Source organism: Silurus aristotelis (genome assembly GCF_946808225.1).
Source record: "Silurus aristotelis genome assembly, chromosome: 28".
In the NCBI taxonomy this organism is placed as follows: Eukaryota; Metazoa; Chordata; class Actinopteri; order Siluriformes; family Siluridae; genus Silurus; species Silurus aristotelis.
In genome coordinates, this window is record NC_139601.1 from 4,412,506 (window position 1) to 4,432,088 (window position 19,583).

General features: G+C 41.6%; 1 protein-coding gene across 1 annotated transcript in view; it reads left to right on the forward strand.

The window, feature by feature from the left end:
• The window catches only part of ptprga (protein tyrosine phosphatase receptor type Ga), a 275,166-nt gene that overhangs the window by 62,492 nt on the left and 193,091 nt on the right, over positions 1 to 19,583 (forward strand). Inside the window, exon 2 of the mRNA XM_083533908.1 lies at positions 7,109 to 7,201. Within this exon, the coding sequence (XP_083390034.1) occupies positions 7,109 to 7,201 (93 nt within the window). The remainder of the gene's footprint in view (positions 1 to 7,108; positions 7,202 to 19,583) is intronic.

A 19,583-nucleotide genomic window follows, 5' to 3' on the forward strand; every position in this document is an offset into this window, starting at 1 on the left:
TGTCTCTGCTATAAAGGAGGACAGGAGGTAGAGGCAGTGCTGTTTCAGTAGTCCGGGGCCACCGAGTGTCAAACTCATTCTTGTTTTTAGCCTGGCCCACATAGCGCCGAAATAAAGCAATCAAAATGTGCGTGTGCTCCTCATACATTTTTCTCAGCAACTGTGCATGTGTGTTTCTGTGTGTTTCTGTGTGTGTGTGTGTGTGTGTGTGTGTGTGTGTGTGTGTGTGTGTGTGTGTGTGTGTGTGCTGTTATGATGAATAATGGTCCGCCTGGGTGTCTGAGTGTATATACATGAATCTCTGTCTCTATTGACCTTATTATTTGAATTTGTAATGTATATATACAAGGGTGTTCAATTGGACTCATCTGAATATTAACAAGCGTCAGAACGTGCAGTATGGAAGTGATCAGCAGCAGCACCACAATTTTAACGATTATGTTTTATTTCTAAAATTAAGAGTAGATTTATCCATTATATTCTACACATACATAGGGTTTGGTTTAATGCTGCGGTTAAAGATCTACCTACTGCACTAGATACAAGGGGAAAGTGGTAAAGGCTCTGAGTTTGTGAAGCCCCAGTATTAAAAAGCTGCTACTGACGGGCCCCTGAGCAAGGCCCCCCGAATGTGACCCCTAGCTTCCTAAAATCCCTTAAATGTAAGTGTTTATTGCCATTATTTAAAACCACTATAATGCTATGTAAGATTCAGATAAAGAATAAGCCTTTATTCTTTACTTTTCTGGCAATTGGCAGATCCAGAGAGACTTACAACTGAGCAGTTGAGGCTTAAGGGCCTTGCTCAGGGGCCCTGCAGTGGGAGCTTGGTGCTGGGATTGGAACTCCATTCCAACGTCTTATTTTTTAAATAGATTAGATTACGGTACAAGGCAATGTAATGCAGAAGTGCATCTAACCAGAAGTGCATTAGTAGAGTTAAATATTTACATATGTAGCAGTTGTTAAGGCTATTATATGAATAAACAGTACACGGAAAGCCTATTATATACAACGAGTGCAATGAAGGTATTATTGTATATGTGTTTATAAGGGTTATATACACGTGCAAAATTAAATGGAGAGTAATCTAATAGTGCAATCTTGAGTATTACAGTGTATATAAAGTATATTATTAGCAGTGCAACATAAAATAAGGGTTATACAAGTTGCGGTATTCAGTTCAGTGTGTGTGAATGGGTTGGGAGGGCGTAGTGAGAGGTGAAGGGTAGGTGCTGCCACCCAAGTGCAGAGTTTAGCACATGACGTGCATCAATAGACCTACAGTACCTGAATGTGAGATTTAAATACTGTAAATTTTGGATGTGCTGAGCAGCGCCTCAGTGTCCGAACCCCCCACCGGTTGTTCCAGTAATTTAGCGCCAGTGAGGTGTCTTTGAACCGCAGAGTTTCTGATTGTTCCTGTGAGGGAAAAGGGCAGCTTGGGGTGACCCCAGAGAAGGGCAGTAGACATTGGCATGGAGCTGGCCGTGCTGTGTCACTCCAACAGTGGACGCTCTGTTCCTCCTTCCTCTCAGGCTCTTCCAGCTGAGCCGATGCCAGGCGGCCTGTTGTCCATCACAGCGCCCGAACAACTGTCGTTATAGCAGACCCACTGGGCTGGAACACGATCCCGCCTTCCTGGCTCAGAGCTGAGTCGCTACTGGACTGCGACCAGGCCTGATGTCCACTGGTGGAGCTGTTAAAGAGATTAATACGGCTCTGTCGGAGACTTCTGGAGACGCGAGCGTAGGCCCAGGCTGTGGTTCAGATCCAGGAAGAGGCGTAACGAATGCATATGTGTGTGTGTGTGTGTGTGTGTGTGTGTGTGTGTGTGTGTGTGTGTGTGAGGGAGAGAGAAGTGCAAGGAGCTGCTGGTGGGTAACGCTTTGAATGCTGACAATAAGCTTGTGTGTTAAACAAGCAATCTGGTTGGCTGACACACACACACATGCGCAAACACACACGCAGAGAGACTTCCTCTGGCGTGCGTTTCGGTACAATTCAAACACACAGCAGGACTCGAAATGGGATGTGTTTTTACATGTTCCTCTCCGTCCCCTGCTATGCTACATCACAGACAGGAAATGATATATGAAAGAGGGGGAAAAAACGAAGATGAAGGAATAGAGAGAGAGAGAGAGCAGGCACAGTGTAAAAATCTGCTATTTGAAATCGAAAACGCTCGACACGGGAACTGGAGAGGCAGAGATTTAGTGATGGATGGGTGCCAAGAACCGAGTCCAGTGATTGAGAGGATAGAAGGAGCGCATGAGTGACATATCGGGAGGATAGCGGCTCAGTTCGGCGCGCCGCATCACGTAATTACATTTCGCGTTCGGAGGCGCATCGGCAATCGATAATGTAATTCTTAGAAAAGCCGTAGTGAGCCGAGGCATCCGCATTCGACCACGTGCTCCGCTGTCCATCCACGAAAAATTGGAGACGAGAAGACGAGGAAGCTGTTTGTCATTGAAACCAAAAAAAAAAAAAGAAGTCCAAGAGTCATCTTTTGTTCATAGAAGTATTTGTTATAGCCAGAGCTCTTCGAGATCTAAAATTCATTACAGGTTCATATGACGTCTCTGCAGCCTCACGTCCTTTCCCTGTAACCAGCAGATGGACAAACTAGAGGAAGCAACTCCCCCTCTAACCTCCTCACATGGAGTAGAGTGGAGCAGTTTTCATCGCTCTTCCTCTTCCTACTTCTCTCCCATGTCGCTCCGTGCGATTGCGAAGGCCGATTGTTCCGGGCCGGCCCAAATCTGAAATGGCACTCACCCCCCAGGCCCTGCCAGCCCCGATTTGTCAGCAGAAACAGCAAAAAGCGCCCATTCTCATCCGCAGCCTTGTACCTTCTCCTGCACGAGTGGCCCTCTGTTTCTGACAAATCTGCTCTCTCTCTCTCTCTCTCTCTCTCTCTCTCTCTCTCTCTCTCTCTCTCTCTCTCTCTCTCTCTCTCTCTCTCTCTCTCTCTCTCTCTCTCTTCTCTCTCTCTCTCTCTCTCTCTCTCTCTCTCTCTCTCTCTCTCTCACACTCTCTCACACTCTCTCATATTCTATAGAAAGGCTGAATCTGACTTTCGGTAACACTCAGATAATTATAGCTCCAGGATTTCCACCTGGCCTGTTCTATAGAGTGGGCTTGATGCTGGTGGACTTCCTCATGTGTAGGAAAGGCATGTTGTTCAAAGTCACATTTTGGGGGTCGTGATAAAATCGCGTTTGTTCACTTTTCATCTGCGTTTTAACCCGTCCGAGGAACCCGCGACTTTTTTTTTTTTTTTTTTTTTTTTTAGATAAAACCTCTAAACAAACAATTCAAACGATTGAATAAATAAATGCTTTTTTTTATGCATTTTTAAAAACATACTAAAAAAGTATTATTGTAATTTCTTTTATTACATTCAGGGGGGAAAAAATACAGTTCATTATATTCGACTGAATTCTGCTGCAGTGATTCACAAGCTTGTGTTCTTACTCATAGTCAGAGATGAAGCTCTATAGCTATAGCACCTTGTTCTCAGATAGCAGCAGTGGATTTTCATCTGTATTTTATCACATAGGGTTCTCAGGCTCGCTCTTCAAACAGTCAGAGCTTCACAGCTTTAGCCTGGTGTTCGCTGACTTACCAATCAGCTTCCATTTATTTATTTAGCCCCTCATACATGTTTAATCAGGGAGAGGCAAACTGAGCCCATTAACACTCAGGTCATAAATATATATATATATATATGTGTGTGTGTGTGTGTGTGTGTGTGTGTGTGTGTGTGTGTGTGTGTGTGTGTGTGTGTGTGTGTGTGTGCCATTTTCTCTCACTAATGACACATTAAGTACAGGTTGCCCATAAATGGCTTAATGACAGGGTTTAGCCAGATATCAAAGTGTTACTGTGTTTACCTGCCTCTCTCTCTCTCTCTCTCTCTCTCTCTCTCTCTCTCTCTCTCTCTCTCTTTCACTCTCTCTATCCCCTCTCTCTCGCTCTCTTTCTCTCTCTCTACATCTCCCCCCTCTCTCGTTCACACTCTTTACCCCCCCCTCTCTCTTTATCGCTCCCTTTCCCGCTTTCTCTCTCTCTCTCTCTCTCTCTCTCTCTCTCTCTCTCTCTCTCTCTCTCTCTCTCTCTCTCTCTCTCTCTCTCTCTCTCTCTTCATCCTTGCTCATTCTTTTAGCATGAGTGTGTGTGTGTGTGTGTGTGTGTGTGTGTGTATACCTTCCTTGTGCTCAATTCCCCTAGTCTAACCCTTTTTACACCATGTTTTCCACATTCCTTTTCCATTGAATGCAAAATGGTCACTTCTTAAAGATATCAGTATCACAGTGCTGATGAGTCCACTACACTCTATTACAATCCATCAAACTACTTCACACTTTATTACACTTCATCACACTCTTATTACACTCCAATTACACTCCATTACACTACCTCACACTCCATTATACTCCATCGCACTCCATCACACTCTCATTACACTCCCATTACACTACATCACACTCCATTACTCTCATCACACTTCATTACACTCTATCACACTCTCATTACACTCCCATTACACACCATTACACTCCATCACACTACATCATACTCCATTACACTCCATTATACTCCATCACACTCTCATTACACTCCCATTACACTACATCACACTCCATCACACTCCATCACACTCTCATTACACTCCCATTACACTACATCACACTCCATCACACTCCATCACACTCTCATTACACTCCCATTACACACCATTACACTCCATCACACTACATCATACTCCATTACACTCCATTATACTCCATCACACTCTCATTACACTCCCATTACACTACATCACACTCCATCACACTCCATCACACTCTCATTACACTCCCATTACACTACATCACACTCCATCACACTCCATCACACTCTCATTACACTCCCATTACACTACATCACACTCCATTACTCTCATCACACTTCATTACACTCTATCACACTCTCATTACACTCCCATTACACACCATTACACTCCATCACACTACATCATACTCCATTACAATCCATTACACTCCATCACACTCCATCACACTCTCATTACACTCCCATTACACTACATCACACTCCATCACACTCTCATTACACTCCCATTACACTACATCACACTCCATTACACTCCATTACACTTCATCACACTTTATTACACTCTATTACCCACCATTATACTCCATCACACTCCATCACACTCTCATTACACTCCCATTACACTACATCACACTATATTACACTCCATTACACACCATTACACTCCATCACACTACATCACACAACATCACACTTTATTACACTTCATCATACTCCATTACACTCCATCACACTTTATTACACTTCATCATACTCCATTACACTCCATCACACTCCATTACACTTCATCACACTCCATTACACTACATCACACTCCATTACACTACATCACACTCCATTACACTTCATCATACTCCATTACACTCCATCATACTCTATTACACTACTTCACACCCAATTACACTCCATCATACTCTATTACACTCCATCACACTCCATTACACTCCATCATACTCTATTACACTACTTCACACCCCATTACACTCCATCATACTCTATTACACTCCATCACACTCCATTACAGTTCATCATACTCCATTACACTCCATCGTACTCTATTACACTCCATCACACTTCATTACACTCCATCACACTCCATTACACTACATCACACTCCATTACACGTCATCACACTTTATTACACTACATCACACTCCATTACACTCCATCACACTCCATTACACTACATCACACTCCATTACACGTCATCACACTTTATTACACTCCATCACACTCCATTACACTCCATCACACTTTATTACACTCTATCACACTACATTACACTCCATCATACTCCATCACACTTTATTACACTCCATTAAACACAATCACACTCCATCATACTCCATTACACACTCTTGTACTCTATTATACTCCATCACACCACTCTTGTTTACTTCTGCTCTACATATCCTATTTAATAGCAAGCCATGTGCCTAAATTCTTATTACTCTCTCTGTGTTTGTGTGTGTGTGTGTGTGTGTGTGTGTGTGTGTGTGTGTGTGTGTGTGTGTGTGTGTGTGTGTGTGAGAGAGGAGATAAAGAGAAACAGAGAGAATCAGAGAGAGGTGGCATTTCCCTCCTGTGCAGTTTGGTGCTGTAGGGTTGGCATGTGTGTACACAGGAGCAGTGAGGGGAAAAAGAGCGCACTGAGACACTGAGATTTTGGGCTGCGTCACACAGGACTGCGTTCACAGCCAACCCGATTCCAAACCTCACAAATGGCAGCGCACCGCTGTTCCGCCTCGTCCCGGTGCCATTGTTCGCATCCGAATAAACGTATTAATTCATTCAGGCCGACCGTGTTTGTGTGTGTGTGTGTGTGTGTGTGAGAGAGAGACTGAAAACAGCCCACATTCTGCATTGTGACTAAAATGCAGGCCTGAACAAAGAATATATTATTATTCCTATATAAAAATATATATATTCCTCTCCTTCTCCTTCTTCTCCTTTTGGCTGCTCCCATTAAGGTTTCAACAGTGGATCATTCGTCTCCATACCCCCCTGTCCTCTACATCTGCGTCTTTCAAAACTACCTGCATGTCTTCCCTCACCACTTCTATAAATCTTCTCCTTGGTCTTCCTCTTTTCCTCTTTTCTGGTGGTTCCATCCTCAGCATTCTCCTACTGATATACCCCATGTCCCTCCTCTGCACGTCCAAACAATCTCAATCTCGCCTTTCTCACCTTGTCTCCAAAACGTCCTACATGCGCTGTCCCTCTACTCGTTTCTAATCATGTCCATTTTCATCGCTCCCAAGGAAAACCTCAACATCTTCAGCTCTGCTACCTCCAGCTCCATCTCCTGTCTTTTACTCAATGCCACTGTCTCTAAACCATACAACATCGCAGATCTCACCACAGTCCTTTAAACTGTAATGAAAATGCAAATGTAAAAAGGATGTTTCAGCGTATGTTTTTTAATAGCGTGTGAGTTTGTACGTATAAAGGGGTTTGTGATAACAGCCTTCCTGTCTGTGTCCATCAGCGCTGTCCGGAGGCGATCAGGTGGAACGGCATGGCTGGGTGACCGGGGAGAGACATCGCAGAGCCGCCGAGGAACCATACTGGGCATATTCAGGTGGGTGCGCACACACATGCGCACACACACCCACACACACGCACGGACCACTTGTTATTTTTTGGGATTAGTGACTCACATACACACATACACACATACACACACGGCTGAGGAGACTGCTCACAGGGCTGTATACACATGGATGAAGAATCCTGCTGGTCATGGTACGGTAGGTCACACACACACACACACACACACACACACACACACACACACACACACACACACACACACACACGCACACCCACACAAGATATGTGAATACCCTTCTATCTCTCAAATATTATTATCTTATTACATACATTTTTGGTCCCTATAAAGAACCACACACACACACATACATAAATACATTTAATCAGATTATTTTTAACAACAACAAAAAAACAAAAAATTTAACGCACTTTACAGTGTTTTCTTTAAATTTTAGTTTAAAATGATCCCAAACTTCCTGTCATTTTCTTTGGCCTGAATCAGTAGAAGTTTGTTTCTGCCACAAACAAAAAAAAACTTTAATTCAGATTTAAATCTCTCAGATTAAATCTCTCTCGCAATTTTGACTTTATTTCTCGTAAACATCCAACATTTCTGGTGAATCCACTGGTAATCATGTTGTGGGCCTGAAGTTTGAAGCTGTTGCTGTATGAACGCGGCTCCTCTGCTTCATCTGTCTTGTTCCGTCTCCTCCAGAGCTGCTAGTTAGTCCGAGTTCTCTTCAGGGATGCTTAGTTTCATGCTATGCGATTCTACTGATTGTAGCCCGTTTCATTCACAATGTGTTAAGCTCTCTGGCACTACAGAGGGGTGACGCTGCCCGTTTGGATAAATAAAAGTCAGAATTGCGAGAGAAAAAAAATCGAAAATTAGACAAACTTCTTTTTTTTTTTTTTTTTTTTTTTTAATGTGATGGAAACAGGCTTCCATATGAATCTTTTCCACGATCCTCGCTGGTTTTTCTCCAGTTTTGGAGCGTGTGCTTACCCGTTCAGAGCGCTCCAGCGTATAGCGGGTGGTGAATCAGTAATAATGGTCCGTGGGGAAACACAATGCTCCGTGTGTTGTTAAATGGACAATTTTTTGGAATTCGAATTACTCAAGGAATCGTTTCAGCCCTACCAGGATTTAAAAAGTCAAAATCCGGATTAGCAGCAAAATGAACGGTTATCCTTTTGTTTATTTATTTCTTTTATACAATTTCTTCCTTTTTCCGACCGAGCTGCAGGCTAAAACCCGCGAAAAGCCGAAGTACCAACATCTACTGGTGGATCGTTATGTCTAAACGAGTTCCGTTGGTCAATTTCCGTCCACTCGTCCAATTTCTTCTCCTCCACCTATCTCTCCTCAGCTCTACTGCCTGATAACCTCTCCTGGCTTTTCCTTTTATGAATGTCCCTGCTCTGAAAAAGTGACTCGGCCTGTCCCTCCGAGCGGGATTTACAGAAGAGCGGTATTAATCTTTTGCTGTGCAACCAGACCTGCGGCAATAAGCCATCTTTATTTCATTTATTTAAATCTTTCTCGCTCTGTGTGGGCTATAATTCAAAAGTCATCATGGAGCGAACCATTAGAGACAGACGCTCAGATCTGGGCTGCAGGTGGAGGTTTTTTTTTTTTTTTTGTGTTCCCTTTCGTACATTTTTCTTTTTTTCAAAACTGAGGCACATCCTTCACATCGAGTAGGTTTCATTTCCACTCATAATATGATGGATTGGGTGCTACGAGCAAAGTTCTTCGCTAAATATTAATAATACGGCTATTTTTGACTCGGGAAAAGGGTGTACAGACATTTTCTTAACTACCAACACAACCTGTCATTATATTTCGGACATTTTTTTTTTGTTTGCTTGTTAAATTTCTTGTAGAGTTTCATTACTACAGTTGCCACCTGGAGACCTGTAGGGCAGACTTTCTACACAGACAGGTTTAAAATGTTTTATTTAGCAGCACTGGAAGGAGTCTATAGTGTCAGTGCAGTATTTCTTTTCTCTAACATGGGAATTGAGTTTCTCTGTAACATATCAAGGTGCAATATGGTTTATAGCTGTTATAACGTAAGTGATAAATACTATTCTCAGTAAGGTTTTCCTTTTGCCTGCTTTTTGGTTGATACGATTCAATGAGAATTGCGTTAATAAATATTCATGGTAATCCTAAGCACACTATATGGATACCTGAGCATTAGTTTGTGGACACGTGAGCATGAGAATGGTATGTGCTTTTTAAACACACTTCCTGTTTGCTGTTATAATAACCTCCACTCTTTAGGGAAGATGTTGGATTAAATTTCGGAGTGTGTTTCTTGAGATCAACAAGCCACGAGGGCGTTAGTAAAGTCAGGTACTCTACAATTGTGTCCCTTCCACTTTGTGGTAACAGTTTGCTGAAAAACCACATACGGCCTAAAGCTCAGGTGTCCTAATACTTTTATTCATATAGTATATTGTAGATCTCCTAAAAGCATTTTTAGATCCTCCGCCGCGTTAGGACAAAAATGACTTTTTATATCCGTTTAATAATAATGCAAAATCCTGTATTTTGTTCAGTAACACACTGGGGGAAAAAAACAGAAAACATCGAAGGCTGTCTGGGATTTTCGCCTGCAGAGACAGAAAAACTGACGCAAGTTCTCCAAGACGTTTGAAAGCCACTCTCCTTAGAAAACTATTACGATTTGAAAACCAATTATGATTTGGCTGTTGTTTGGGGCTCGGTGCAGTAATTATTTTACTACTTTTAAAATTATGAATTAAATTATTTCCAATAAAAAAAAATTATTGGAAGCATCTTTAGCCTACAGAAGTCCACATGTGAATTCTTTTTTAGCACATTTTAGCTACACTTTGATTTAATTCTAAACCACAATATCTTGTCTGTCTGTCTGTCTGTCTGTCTGTCTGTCTGTCTGTCTGTCTGTCTGTCTGTCTGTCTGTCTGTCTGTATGTCTGTCTGTCAATCTAGCTATCTCATTTGGGTTATTTGTGTGAGTATCCCTCTCTCTCTCTCTCTCTCTCTCTCTCTCTCTCTCTCTCTCTCTCTCTCTGTCTCTCTCTCTGTCTCTCTCTCTCTCTCTCTCTCTCTCTCTCTCTCTCTCTCTCTCTGTCTCTCTCGCTCTCTGCAACCTTTTCTTTCTCTTTCCCTCTCTCTATCTGTCTTATTTGGTCTGTCTGTCTTTTGCATCTCTCTTTGTCTGGCCATCTGGCCCTCTTACTTTCTCCCTTACATCCTTCTTCTTTTTCATCATCTTGTTTGGTTTCTCTCTTGACAATACTTGGCCACTCCATCACCTTCACCTTCCTCAGCTAAGCAGCTGTCATATTGGCGGTGGGTTTGGGGTCGTTATTATTGGAAAAACTGCCGTTCGGCCCGGTTTTTGAAAGGAGGTCGCCATGTTCTTCTTCAGAATGTCACAATACATGGTGGAATACATGTTTCCCTTGATGAAACTCCGCTGTACCAGCAGCATTCATGCAGCCCGAGACCATGATGATACCACCATCATGCTTCTGTTTTTTAAAGCAGCTTCTGTACCTGACGCACTGCCCATTGTACTGTAACTCAGTATATATATAACCCGGTTATGTCGATGTCCTAGGGGGTTGCCAAAACGCATCGAGGTAACCGATGATCGAGATAAACGAAAATCAAAATGGCGGCAGTATATTAACGTGCTTGAAATTTCTTTATGAACATCATGTGCGTTAATAAATGAGAATGTGCATGCACGTGTTTTTGAAGTTTTTTTTTTACACAACAGTGTTGCCGCGATTTGTTTGATGAAGGCACGCTATAAAAATTTACATACAGTACACGTTCGTTAACTGTCAGGAATCCACCTGCCACGCCCCCTTCGGCCCCCTTCGACGTGGCAGGTGTTTTCTCGGCTGCTTTCTCTGAAGCTCCCAGCTTCAATCGCAAACATATGGTGCTCGTTTAGCATCTTCACCAGCTCCTATTTAAACTACCACACACTCACCGTCCGTTACTGTTGGTATATGTTGGTTCACGGCGGTCGTTGTTATCGCTCATGCGTATCCCGGTACGTGTCTTCCCACCGGCACTCTCTCCCCGGCTGCGCTTTTCTTCCCAAAGCGCATCGCGGATTCACCCCCCGATCCTGCCGGTGTTCATTCTATGCTTTTGCTTGCTCATCCCACGTTCTCGCGTGTGCTGTTCAGCGCCGCGCTTCTACTTTCGCCTCCCGTTCATCACATAACATTTAACAACAAAAGGCATATGTGCACTAACTAACAGCAGAGATTCACCAGTATACAATACAACACCTGTAGCATCTGTAAGGCTTGATTTTTCCACCACTTTCGCGAGTTCTTCTGCGGCTGCACAGTGTGGATCGAGATAACCGACGTTAAGTGTCAAATTTTTCCCCCCTTGTGCTCGAGATATTAGGGTTCGGCGACATAACCGATAAAAAATGCTTAGACAAAGCGAGAATTTGGCGGTTCTACCTCAAAAACGTCGACTTCATAGGGTTGTCCAGTTAACAGTTAAGTGGGTTCCACTGTATATATATATATATATATATATATATATATATATATATATATATATATATATATATATATATATATATTCATAGTTTTGATGCCTTCAGTGTGACTCTACAATTTTCATAGTCATGAAAATAAAGAAAACTCTTTGAATAAGAAGGTGTGTCCAAACTTTTGGTCTGTACTGTGTATATATATATATATACACAAATGCACAGTGTTCTAGAAGCTTCTGATGCAGCGTGGAAATCCGATTCGGGACGCGTAAAGTAATCAAAAACGAATGCAGAGTAAATTTCAAGGCATCTGGAGACCTTTTATTTCCCTGTCAATGAGGCAGGAAATGTTTTATGTCTCCATATGGGTTTAGGGATGAATTATGTAATGTGTCATGGGGTGTTGTGATGAATGGTGTTTTTTTAGTGTGTGTAGGTGTGTGTGAGCACTATTGTAGTTCAACAGCCACGAAAAGTTTCCGTTTTTTTTTAGCATGACCCTTTTTGATCATCCTGGTAACGAGCGGCGCGTTGCGGCTTCGAATCGTGTACTCGTACACAAGCATCCTTGTGTCGGCACGTCTGTCCCGGAGCGAGTGGGTGTGACGAAGGAGCTCCACATGTGCTGGTTAGCACAGTTTCAAGATTTTTTGTGGATGTAGGAGACTTTCATATCTGATGGCCATCACGGCTCATGATGGAGCCCGTAAGCAGGGCGAGGCTGTGGGCAGAGAGTGTCCGTGGAATTGTGGAAGGAATGTTAGGAGTTTTGCCAGCAGTGAGTGCAAGATTTTCCTCTTTCCAAAGATGCAATTATAGCCTGTTTTCAGACTGGACTTTTAAGATGGAAGGTTACCATATATACAGAGAGGAGAGTTTATTTTATTTATTTTTTCATTTCGAAAGTACTAGAGTCAAAGTTGTTTCCTTTTTGCCCTTTTAATATCATTAAAGACAGTGTTACACGTTGAGTACTGCCAGACAATGCATGTGCAAGCTAGCATTATTTAAACTCAGATATTTCTCTTTTTTTTTTTTTAACCTTTTTTTTTCTCACAAATTATTCACAGCCACTTTGCATGTGCTAATTTCACTCAGACTCTCTGTCTGGGTGTGTGAGACACTTCGACTCTAAAAGCAATAACGTTTTTCACGCGTTCCTACACACTGGTTTTTTTTTTCCCAACATCTTGATCACGAAAGCAACAAAGCAAGACGCGGTGACGGTTTTGTTTTCCGGCGTGGTTCGTTTTCCTCTTACCAAAAATGAGGTTAGATTCCATTGTGGTTCTGCTCGCACGGTCGAGCTCACCGTCCGCACCTGTTGCTTTAGTTAGCATGCGGCGTAGGGCATAAGACTTTATTCAGAGGCAGATGGCGACGCCACGAGTCCGTCTTTAGGACGCAGGAAGGCACATGCTAATTAGGAGCTGAGCGAAGGGTAAAAAAATGAGCGTGAAGTGAACTTCAGTTAGAAGCTGTTATCTCATGGTGACGGTGGACGTTCAAAATACATTTGTTTTATCCACGTGCGCCGATGTAATGATGTGCTTTTCTTAGAGAAAGGGAAGAAGCGAAACAAACCAAAGCAAGCACGATGGGACAAACCAGAACAGATCCCGGCGTTCTATATATAGCCCCAGAGTCGATATATAGCTTCTGAATTTCTCCAAGTGTGCGACCACTAATGGGGCAGCGGTTGTTTTCCTGCCCAGACTGTAGTGTCAGGCGTCATTTATTATTCATCACGCATTACCAGAGAGGCTCCTCCTGTGTTTACTGCCTCGCTTCAATCTCAACGTCATCCGAAATATTTAGAAAGCATGCTCATTACCATCAAATCCCTTGCCATGGAATTTATTGCAAAATGACAGAAAGTCGAACAGAGGACTATTCCTATATTTAAGGGTGGGACCGGTTTACCCCGGAAGCAAGGGTTGCTGTTTGGGTTTTCGTTGGGTTTAGGTGTGTTTCGGATTTGCATATACATATAATCTGGATTTTTCAGCCTTGCTATAGTGCTTCTAACAATGGACAAAGCAGCTTTACAGGAATCTGGATGAAGATTTAAATCCCTAATGAGCAAGCCAGAGGCAAGAGTGGCGACGAAAATCTCCCTAAGACGACATGAAGAAAAAGCCGTGAGAAGCTCAAGCTTTAAAAGTAAACATGCGCTCTTCTAGGAGGACGTCGGATAGAGGGATTATAAATCATTAGTTTACACAAGTGTAGTAGAGGAAAGACAAACAGTGGTGTTATTGTGAGTCCTGGGATGAGCAGGAGACAGTTATTATGATTCCAAAAGCAGCTTTTACTACACCGATCAGGCGTAACATTATAATATCGTGTTGGTTCCTCCTTTGCTGCCGAAACAGTTCTGACCTGTTGAGCAGTAACAGCATTAACATCTTTAGCAGTTTGAGCTACAGGAGCTCATCTGTTGGATCGGATCACACAGGCCAGCCTTCACTCCCCATGTGCATCAGCCTCGGCCGGCCGTGACCCTGTCGCCGGTTTACCACTGTTCCTTCCTTGGAGCACTTTTGATAGATACTGACCACTGCAGACCAGGAACATCCCACAAGAGCTGCAGTTTTGGAGATGACCCAGTTGTCTAGTCGTTTTCAAACTCACTCGAATCCTTACGCTCGCCCATTTTTCCTGCTTCAAACACGTCAACTTTGAGGATAAAATGCTCACTTGCTGCCTAATATATCTCGCACACTAACAGGTGCCATGCTGAAGAGATAATCAGTGTTCTTCACTTCACCGCTCATAGTGTTATAATGTTATAATGATATACCTGGTCGGTGTATTTAGTATAATATTCAGGGGAAGATCATTGAATAGTGCAAGGGTCTTTAAAATAAATTTTATGACTTTAGCTTTGGTCCCCGTATACCACCTCCAACTCAATCCGAAGCAGTATTCGAGAACGGATGACAGTGCCCTTGTCCTGAAGGCGTTTTTAATGAACTCCTAAGATGATCCACTCTCTCAGCGAGCCGCTCGCCCGCCTACCAAGCGACTCCGCTCTGTTTACACTCGGCTAAGCAGCACCTGCTCTTTTCTCCCCTCGCTCTGGCGTCCTCTTTTCTTCCTCCCCTCACACTTTGCCAAAGGTCTTTCACACCTGCCCTATCGACTTCCAGTCTGCAAAACCCTGACGTAAGCCCAAATGCACAGAGATTCTCTGCTCAAACAAAGTGACATGACTCCTAAGACTCTCGAGAATGGGAGTTACGACCTCATATCGACTCCAGGTTGTTGTCGGTGAGAGGAGTTTTTTTTGGGTGTTTTTTTTCTCTCACCTATTTGTGGTGTATATGCGGCTTATCTGCATGTAGTAAAACGCCTTTTTGTTTGAATTCTATTCGAACCTCTAGCTGAAAAAACAGAGCGATTGAAGGCACTTTCGGGGAGTAATGTATTTTTTTATTGATAAGCTATTTGCAGAACATTTGCCCTGCGTGAAGTTATCTCAGGCAATTTATACATCAATAACAGTCACATTTCTGTGTAATGCAACACAGCCAGGAAGTGTATTTAGCAATTAAATAGCGTGGCGCAATAACGCGTTGTAATGTGGTCTGAAAAAAAAAAAGCGCTCTCCCATGTTTATGCTGGATTTGGCAAGGTCATTAGGAGCAGAAAGGCGTAAAAAAAATAATAAAATGACACGCATCTCGCAAATATTCGCATTCGATAGTCACAAAATGTAGACATGGACACCATGTTTCATTTTTTTTTTTTTTTGGGATAAGACCAAAATAAATGGGCATGCAATTTGACAGGCATCTTAGTTGAGCTGAGTAATGCATGGAGCCTGTAAGTGCTTCCTGTCTGTAGGGTCTATCCAAACTGTTAAACAAAATCAATACGGGCTTCCTGGAACATGTCAAGCAGAGTTTCGAACCTCAAAGTTTCTGGCTTTGTCAACTTTTTCATAATTTGCCATTGGGGAAAAAAGAAAATAGAAATCAACCTCGATTTTCGAATAGCGTTATTAGAACTAGCCTACCCAAGGTTCTGTTCACTGGTTATTAATTTTTTAAACCCATTGTGGCCTTGGCACTACTGATATTATTAATAGAAGATGATAACAGGCGAAACGAGCGATCCCATTCACTTTCGGGGGCCCACGTAGGCAATTTCGCCAAGGATGGCACGTCTAAATGGAGAGCTCTCAGCCTTTCAGCGCCACTTTATGAAAAGAGATGAAGATGGAAATTGATATGTTGTCTTCGGCGCACCGCTTTTTGATGTGTGAAGAGAGCCCGGCTTGCCCCGCCCCCCCGCCCTCTCTGAAGACATTGATATGTGAGAGGAGTTTTGAGCATTATGGCAGTTTGCTTTCACACACACACACACACACACACACACACACACACACACACACACACACACACACACACACACCAAGTAGAACTGGCTATTTTACATAGAAAAAAAAGGCAGATTTAGAAGGTGAGTTAGCGTCAGGTTTACGAATCAGTGCGATGCGAGTCAAGCGTCAAGCGTATGTCCTCTAGTCAAGATACATTTTCCACTAAGCTCAACAGCACAGCGATACTGAATTAGCACATGTTAGCTTTTTCCAGCAACTAGTAGCTCTATATCGAGGCAAAACATTATGGTAGAACTGTGGAAACAAAAATTATTGGCTTTGAAAATCAGGAAACGTTCCCATTTCTATCACATGTCCATCAGGTAAAAAAAAAAAAGAGAGTCTGAGTTTTTCCTAGAGTAAGCTGGCTTTTTTAGAAACAATTCCAGAAAAGCTTTTAATGACAAATCATGATTTGACAAAACCTACTCTGTGAACCCTCCAAGCAGCCTATAATAAATTACGGGTTTAAGGAAAATAAATACAAGACAATTTAAGTGCGAATGCAAAAAACAGAAGTGTGAGGTGGATTGGGTTTATGGTGGTGTTCCCATTGTAAACAGGTGAACCAGACGTGGTAATGTACGGTTTATCACTTTCTAGCTACAAACTATAAACTGGCAGTCACATTGGAGACTTCTTTCAAAATCAGACAATCTTAAGCCTCCATACTTTGTAGGTGTTGGGTCTTTTATGTTCTCCCATTTCTATAGCAACCAAAATTTGTATTATTAATGTTTAGGGATGTCAATCTAAATAACTAAGGGCGATGCAATGCGATCAATTTGATTCAACACAATGCAATTCAATGCAATACGAAGCAATAGAAAAAATATGATGCAATGGATAGATGGCTTTTATTTCTTAATTTTAGACAGACAGCAAATCAAGTGACTCAAGTGCCTTCTGACTTCTAACGCATGGCCCCTTTCACACACAGGTCTTTTTAGTGCAAAAAACCCCCCAAAAAATAAAGAAAAAAGATTAAATCAAACCAGATGTTTTTTTCCTGTTCTATTTCCAGGAAGATGCAGCTCTACCTCTGCCATGTTAATCTGTATTGTATGTGTCTGTCAGGACATGCCTCGGTCTTCATAGCGTTGTGATACGTCATATTCACGTAGCAGCAGTGGTGCTGAGAGAATTCAATCTACCTATAAAATATTGGTCAAAAATTAGAGCATACAGAGCATCTAATAATAATTATATATAAATATATCAGTTGTTAACGATGCAAATATGTTAAAAACGATGCATCCTGATACAAATAACAACTTGTATCCGATTCATACTTTTTTAAACCGATGCATCACATCGTTATCTTTCAAGCATCGCTAGTAGAGCTGTGTGAAGAATTTGGATTGTGGGGGTTTTTGAGGGGCCACAATAATTGAAAAGTGACATCACATCAAGTGCTGCTGGATTTGCCAATTAAATTGGGCTGTCATTTTAGCGTACATATGGTGATGAACTCGTGAAGAAAAGAGCCAGGCTGCAAAACTTTGTGACACAGACGATAAGTCCACAAGCCAACAAGCACATAGACAAGCACACACAATAAAACCTAAACACAGCCGAAGAGACATATATGAAGAGAACGATGACAACTAAAGCTAAAAAGTAAAACGCAAATAAACGCTACACTCTCATTAGCGTGCCCAGTAAGGCCTGTCGCTGTTTATCATCATGGCACATCGGTTTTACTCGCTTTCCCTTCCTACACATCCAGTCTCCTCCGTCTCGGTCTAGCTCTCCATTCCTAGCTTTTTATTTCTTCTTGCTCATGCTTTCTCACTTTTTCACAATGGCCTATCTCTCTATTAGAAAAAAGGGGGAAGGGAGGGGAGCGTTATTAGGAATTCCACCCTCCGTTTCTCTGAGTCTCACCAGTGCACCCGCTGCTGTGTAATTAGCAGTCTAATCAATGAAAAATGTTCCTGTCAGGGAATAAAAAAAAAAAAGACGGCAGAAAATAAAAATGTTTGTTTCAACAACACTGAGCTTATAAGCACTGAAGGTTCCAGAGCGCAGAAAAAGAGAAAGGACAACTGCTTTACGAATTCATTCCTGATGTGTTCCTGACGAGTGATGTTTTTCAAACCCATGGCTATTTGAGAAACTTGTACTCAGTCTATTCGATATTAAATATGCGAGATTCTTTAGTAATCATATCCACTGTGCGATATCAACATCCCACGCACCAACAAATACAATCCAGGTCATTTATTAATCACACATTTTTACCTGCTCTAAATGTACCTTAGATTACTACTTTTCAAGTTTTTAATTCTCTAATCAACATGCGCGTGCACAAATATGGATGCTTTATGCAAATGTGTGATCATTAGTGAAACCAAACTCAACATTAAGCATGAAGACAAAATATACTTGTTAATGTTTGGAAGATATGGTGTTTTAAATAAAGTTGATCATCAGGATGCCAAACGGAACTTTTGCTGTGTTTCCACACGGACGGTTTTAATTGGCGGATGTGTGAATCATAGCGGATTTTGGTGCTTGATTTGAGACTTGGAGCAAACAAATGTTTAGTGATTAGAAAATGACTTATTGTTAGAGTTTATATATTTTTGGATATCTGAGTAAAAAAAGGACGTCGTGAATAAACGTGTGTTATTGAAGGTTTATTATTTATTGAAGGTTTGAATTTCACCTCTGTTATATTTATGTAGTTATATTTGTAATAAAAATGGTTAAACAAGAAATGCACGCTGCATTAATCACACCTTAATAAAATAAGTGCCACTAACTTAACTGAAAGCAAGCACATATATAAATTCTTCCCTATACACATTTAACTAACTGTGTGATTTCAAAACGCCTATTCTAATAATTCTGGCTAAATAATAGACCCAAGGAAAAGCAAAAGTTACAGGTTATAGAGCTATACTTAGAATGCTAAATGTGTAGCCTGTAATGTGTAAAATGGTGTGTGTATAGAATTCCCTGAGGTAATCCCTGAGGGGATTGGAGGATTTTGTGTGTTTATGTAATGAGCTGCAATGGAAGGCAATTTTTTTTGAGCTACCTAACAATAATGAGTCTCTCAATAAGTGGGTAATGCAATATATATATATATATATATATATATATATATATATATATATATATATATATATATATATATATACTGAATGCTATACACTACACACTTGACTATATAGTGCATGAGTAGTATTGTCCTTCAAAAAAATAAAAAATAAAGGAAAAAAAAATACCCTGCATAATATCTTAAAAGGAACAGCTACTTATTTTTTTTTTACATCCTCGAACAGACGTCCAAATTTCAACTTGGCATGGTGCATTCATGAAAATAAAAAATCTGACTGTCACCACACACTGTACAAAGTCTGATGGATGCCACACACTCCTGTAGAAAGTCTAAATGATCCCACACACTCCTGTAGAAAGTCTAAATGATCCCACACACTCCTGTAGAAGTCTGAATAATCCCACACACTCCTGTAGAAAGTCTAAAT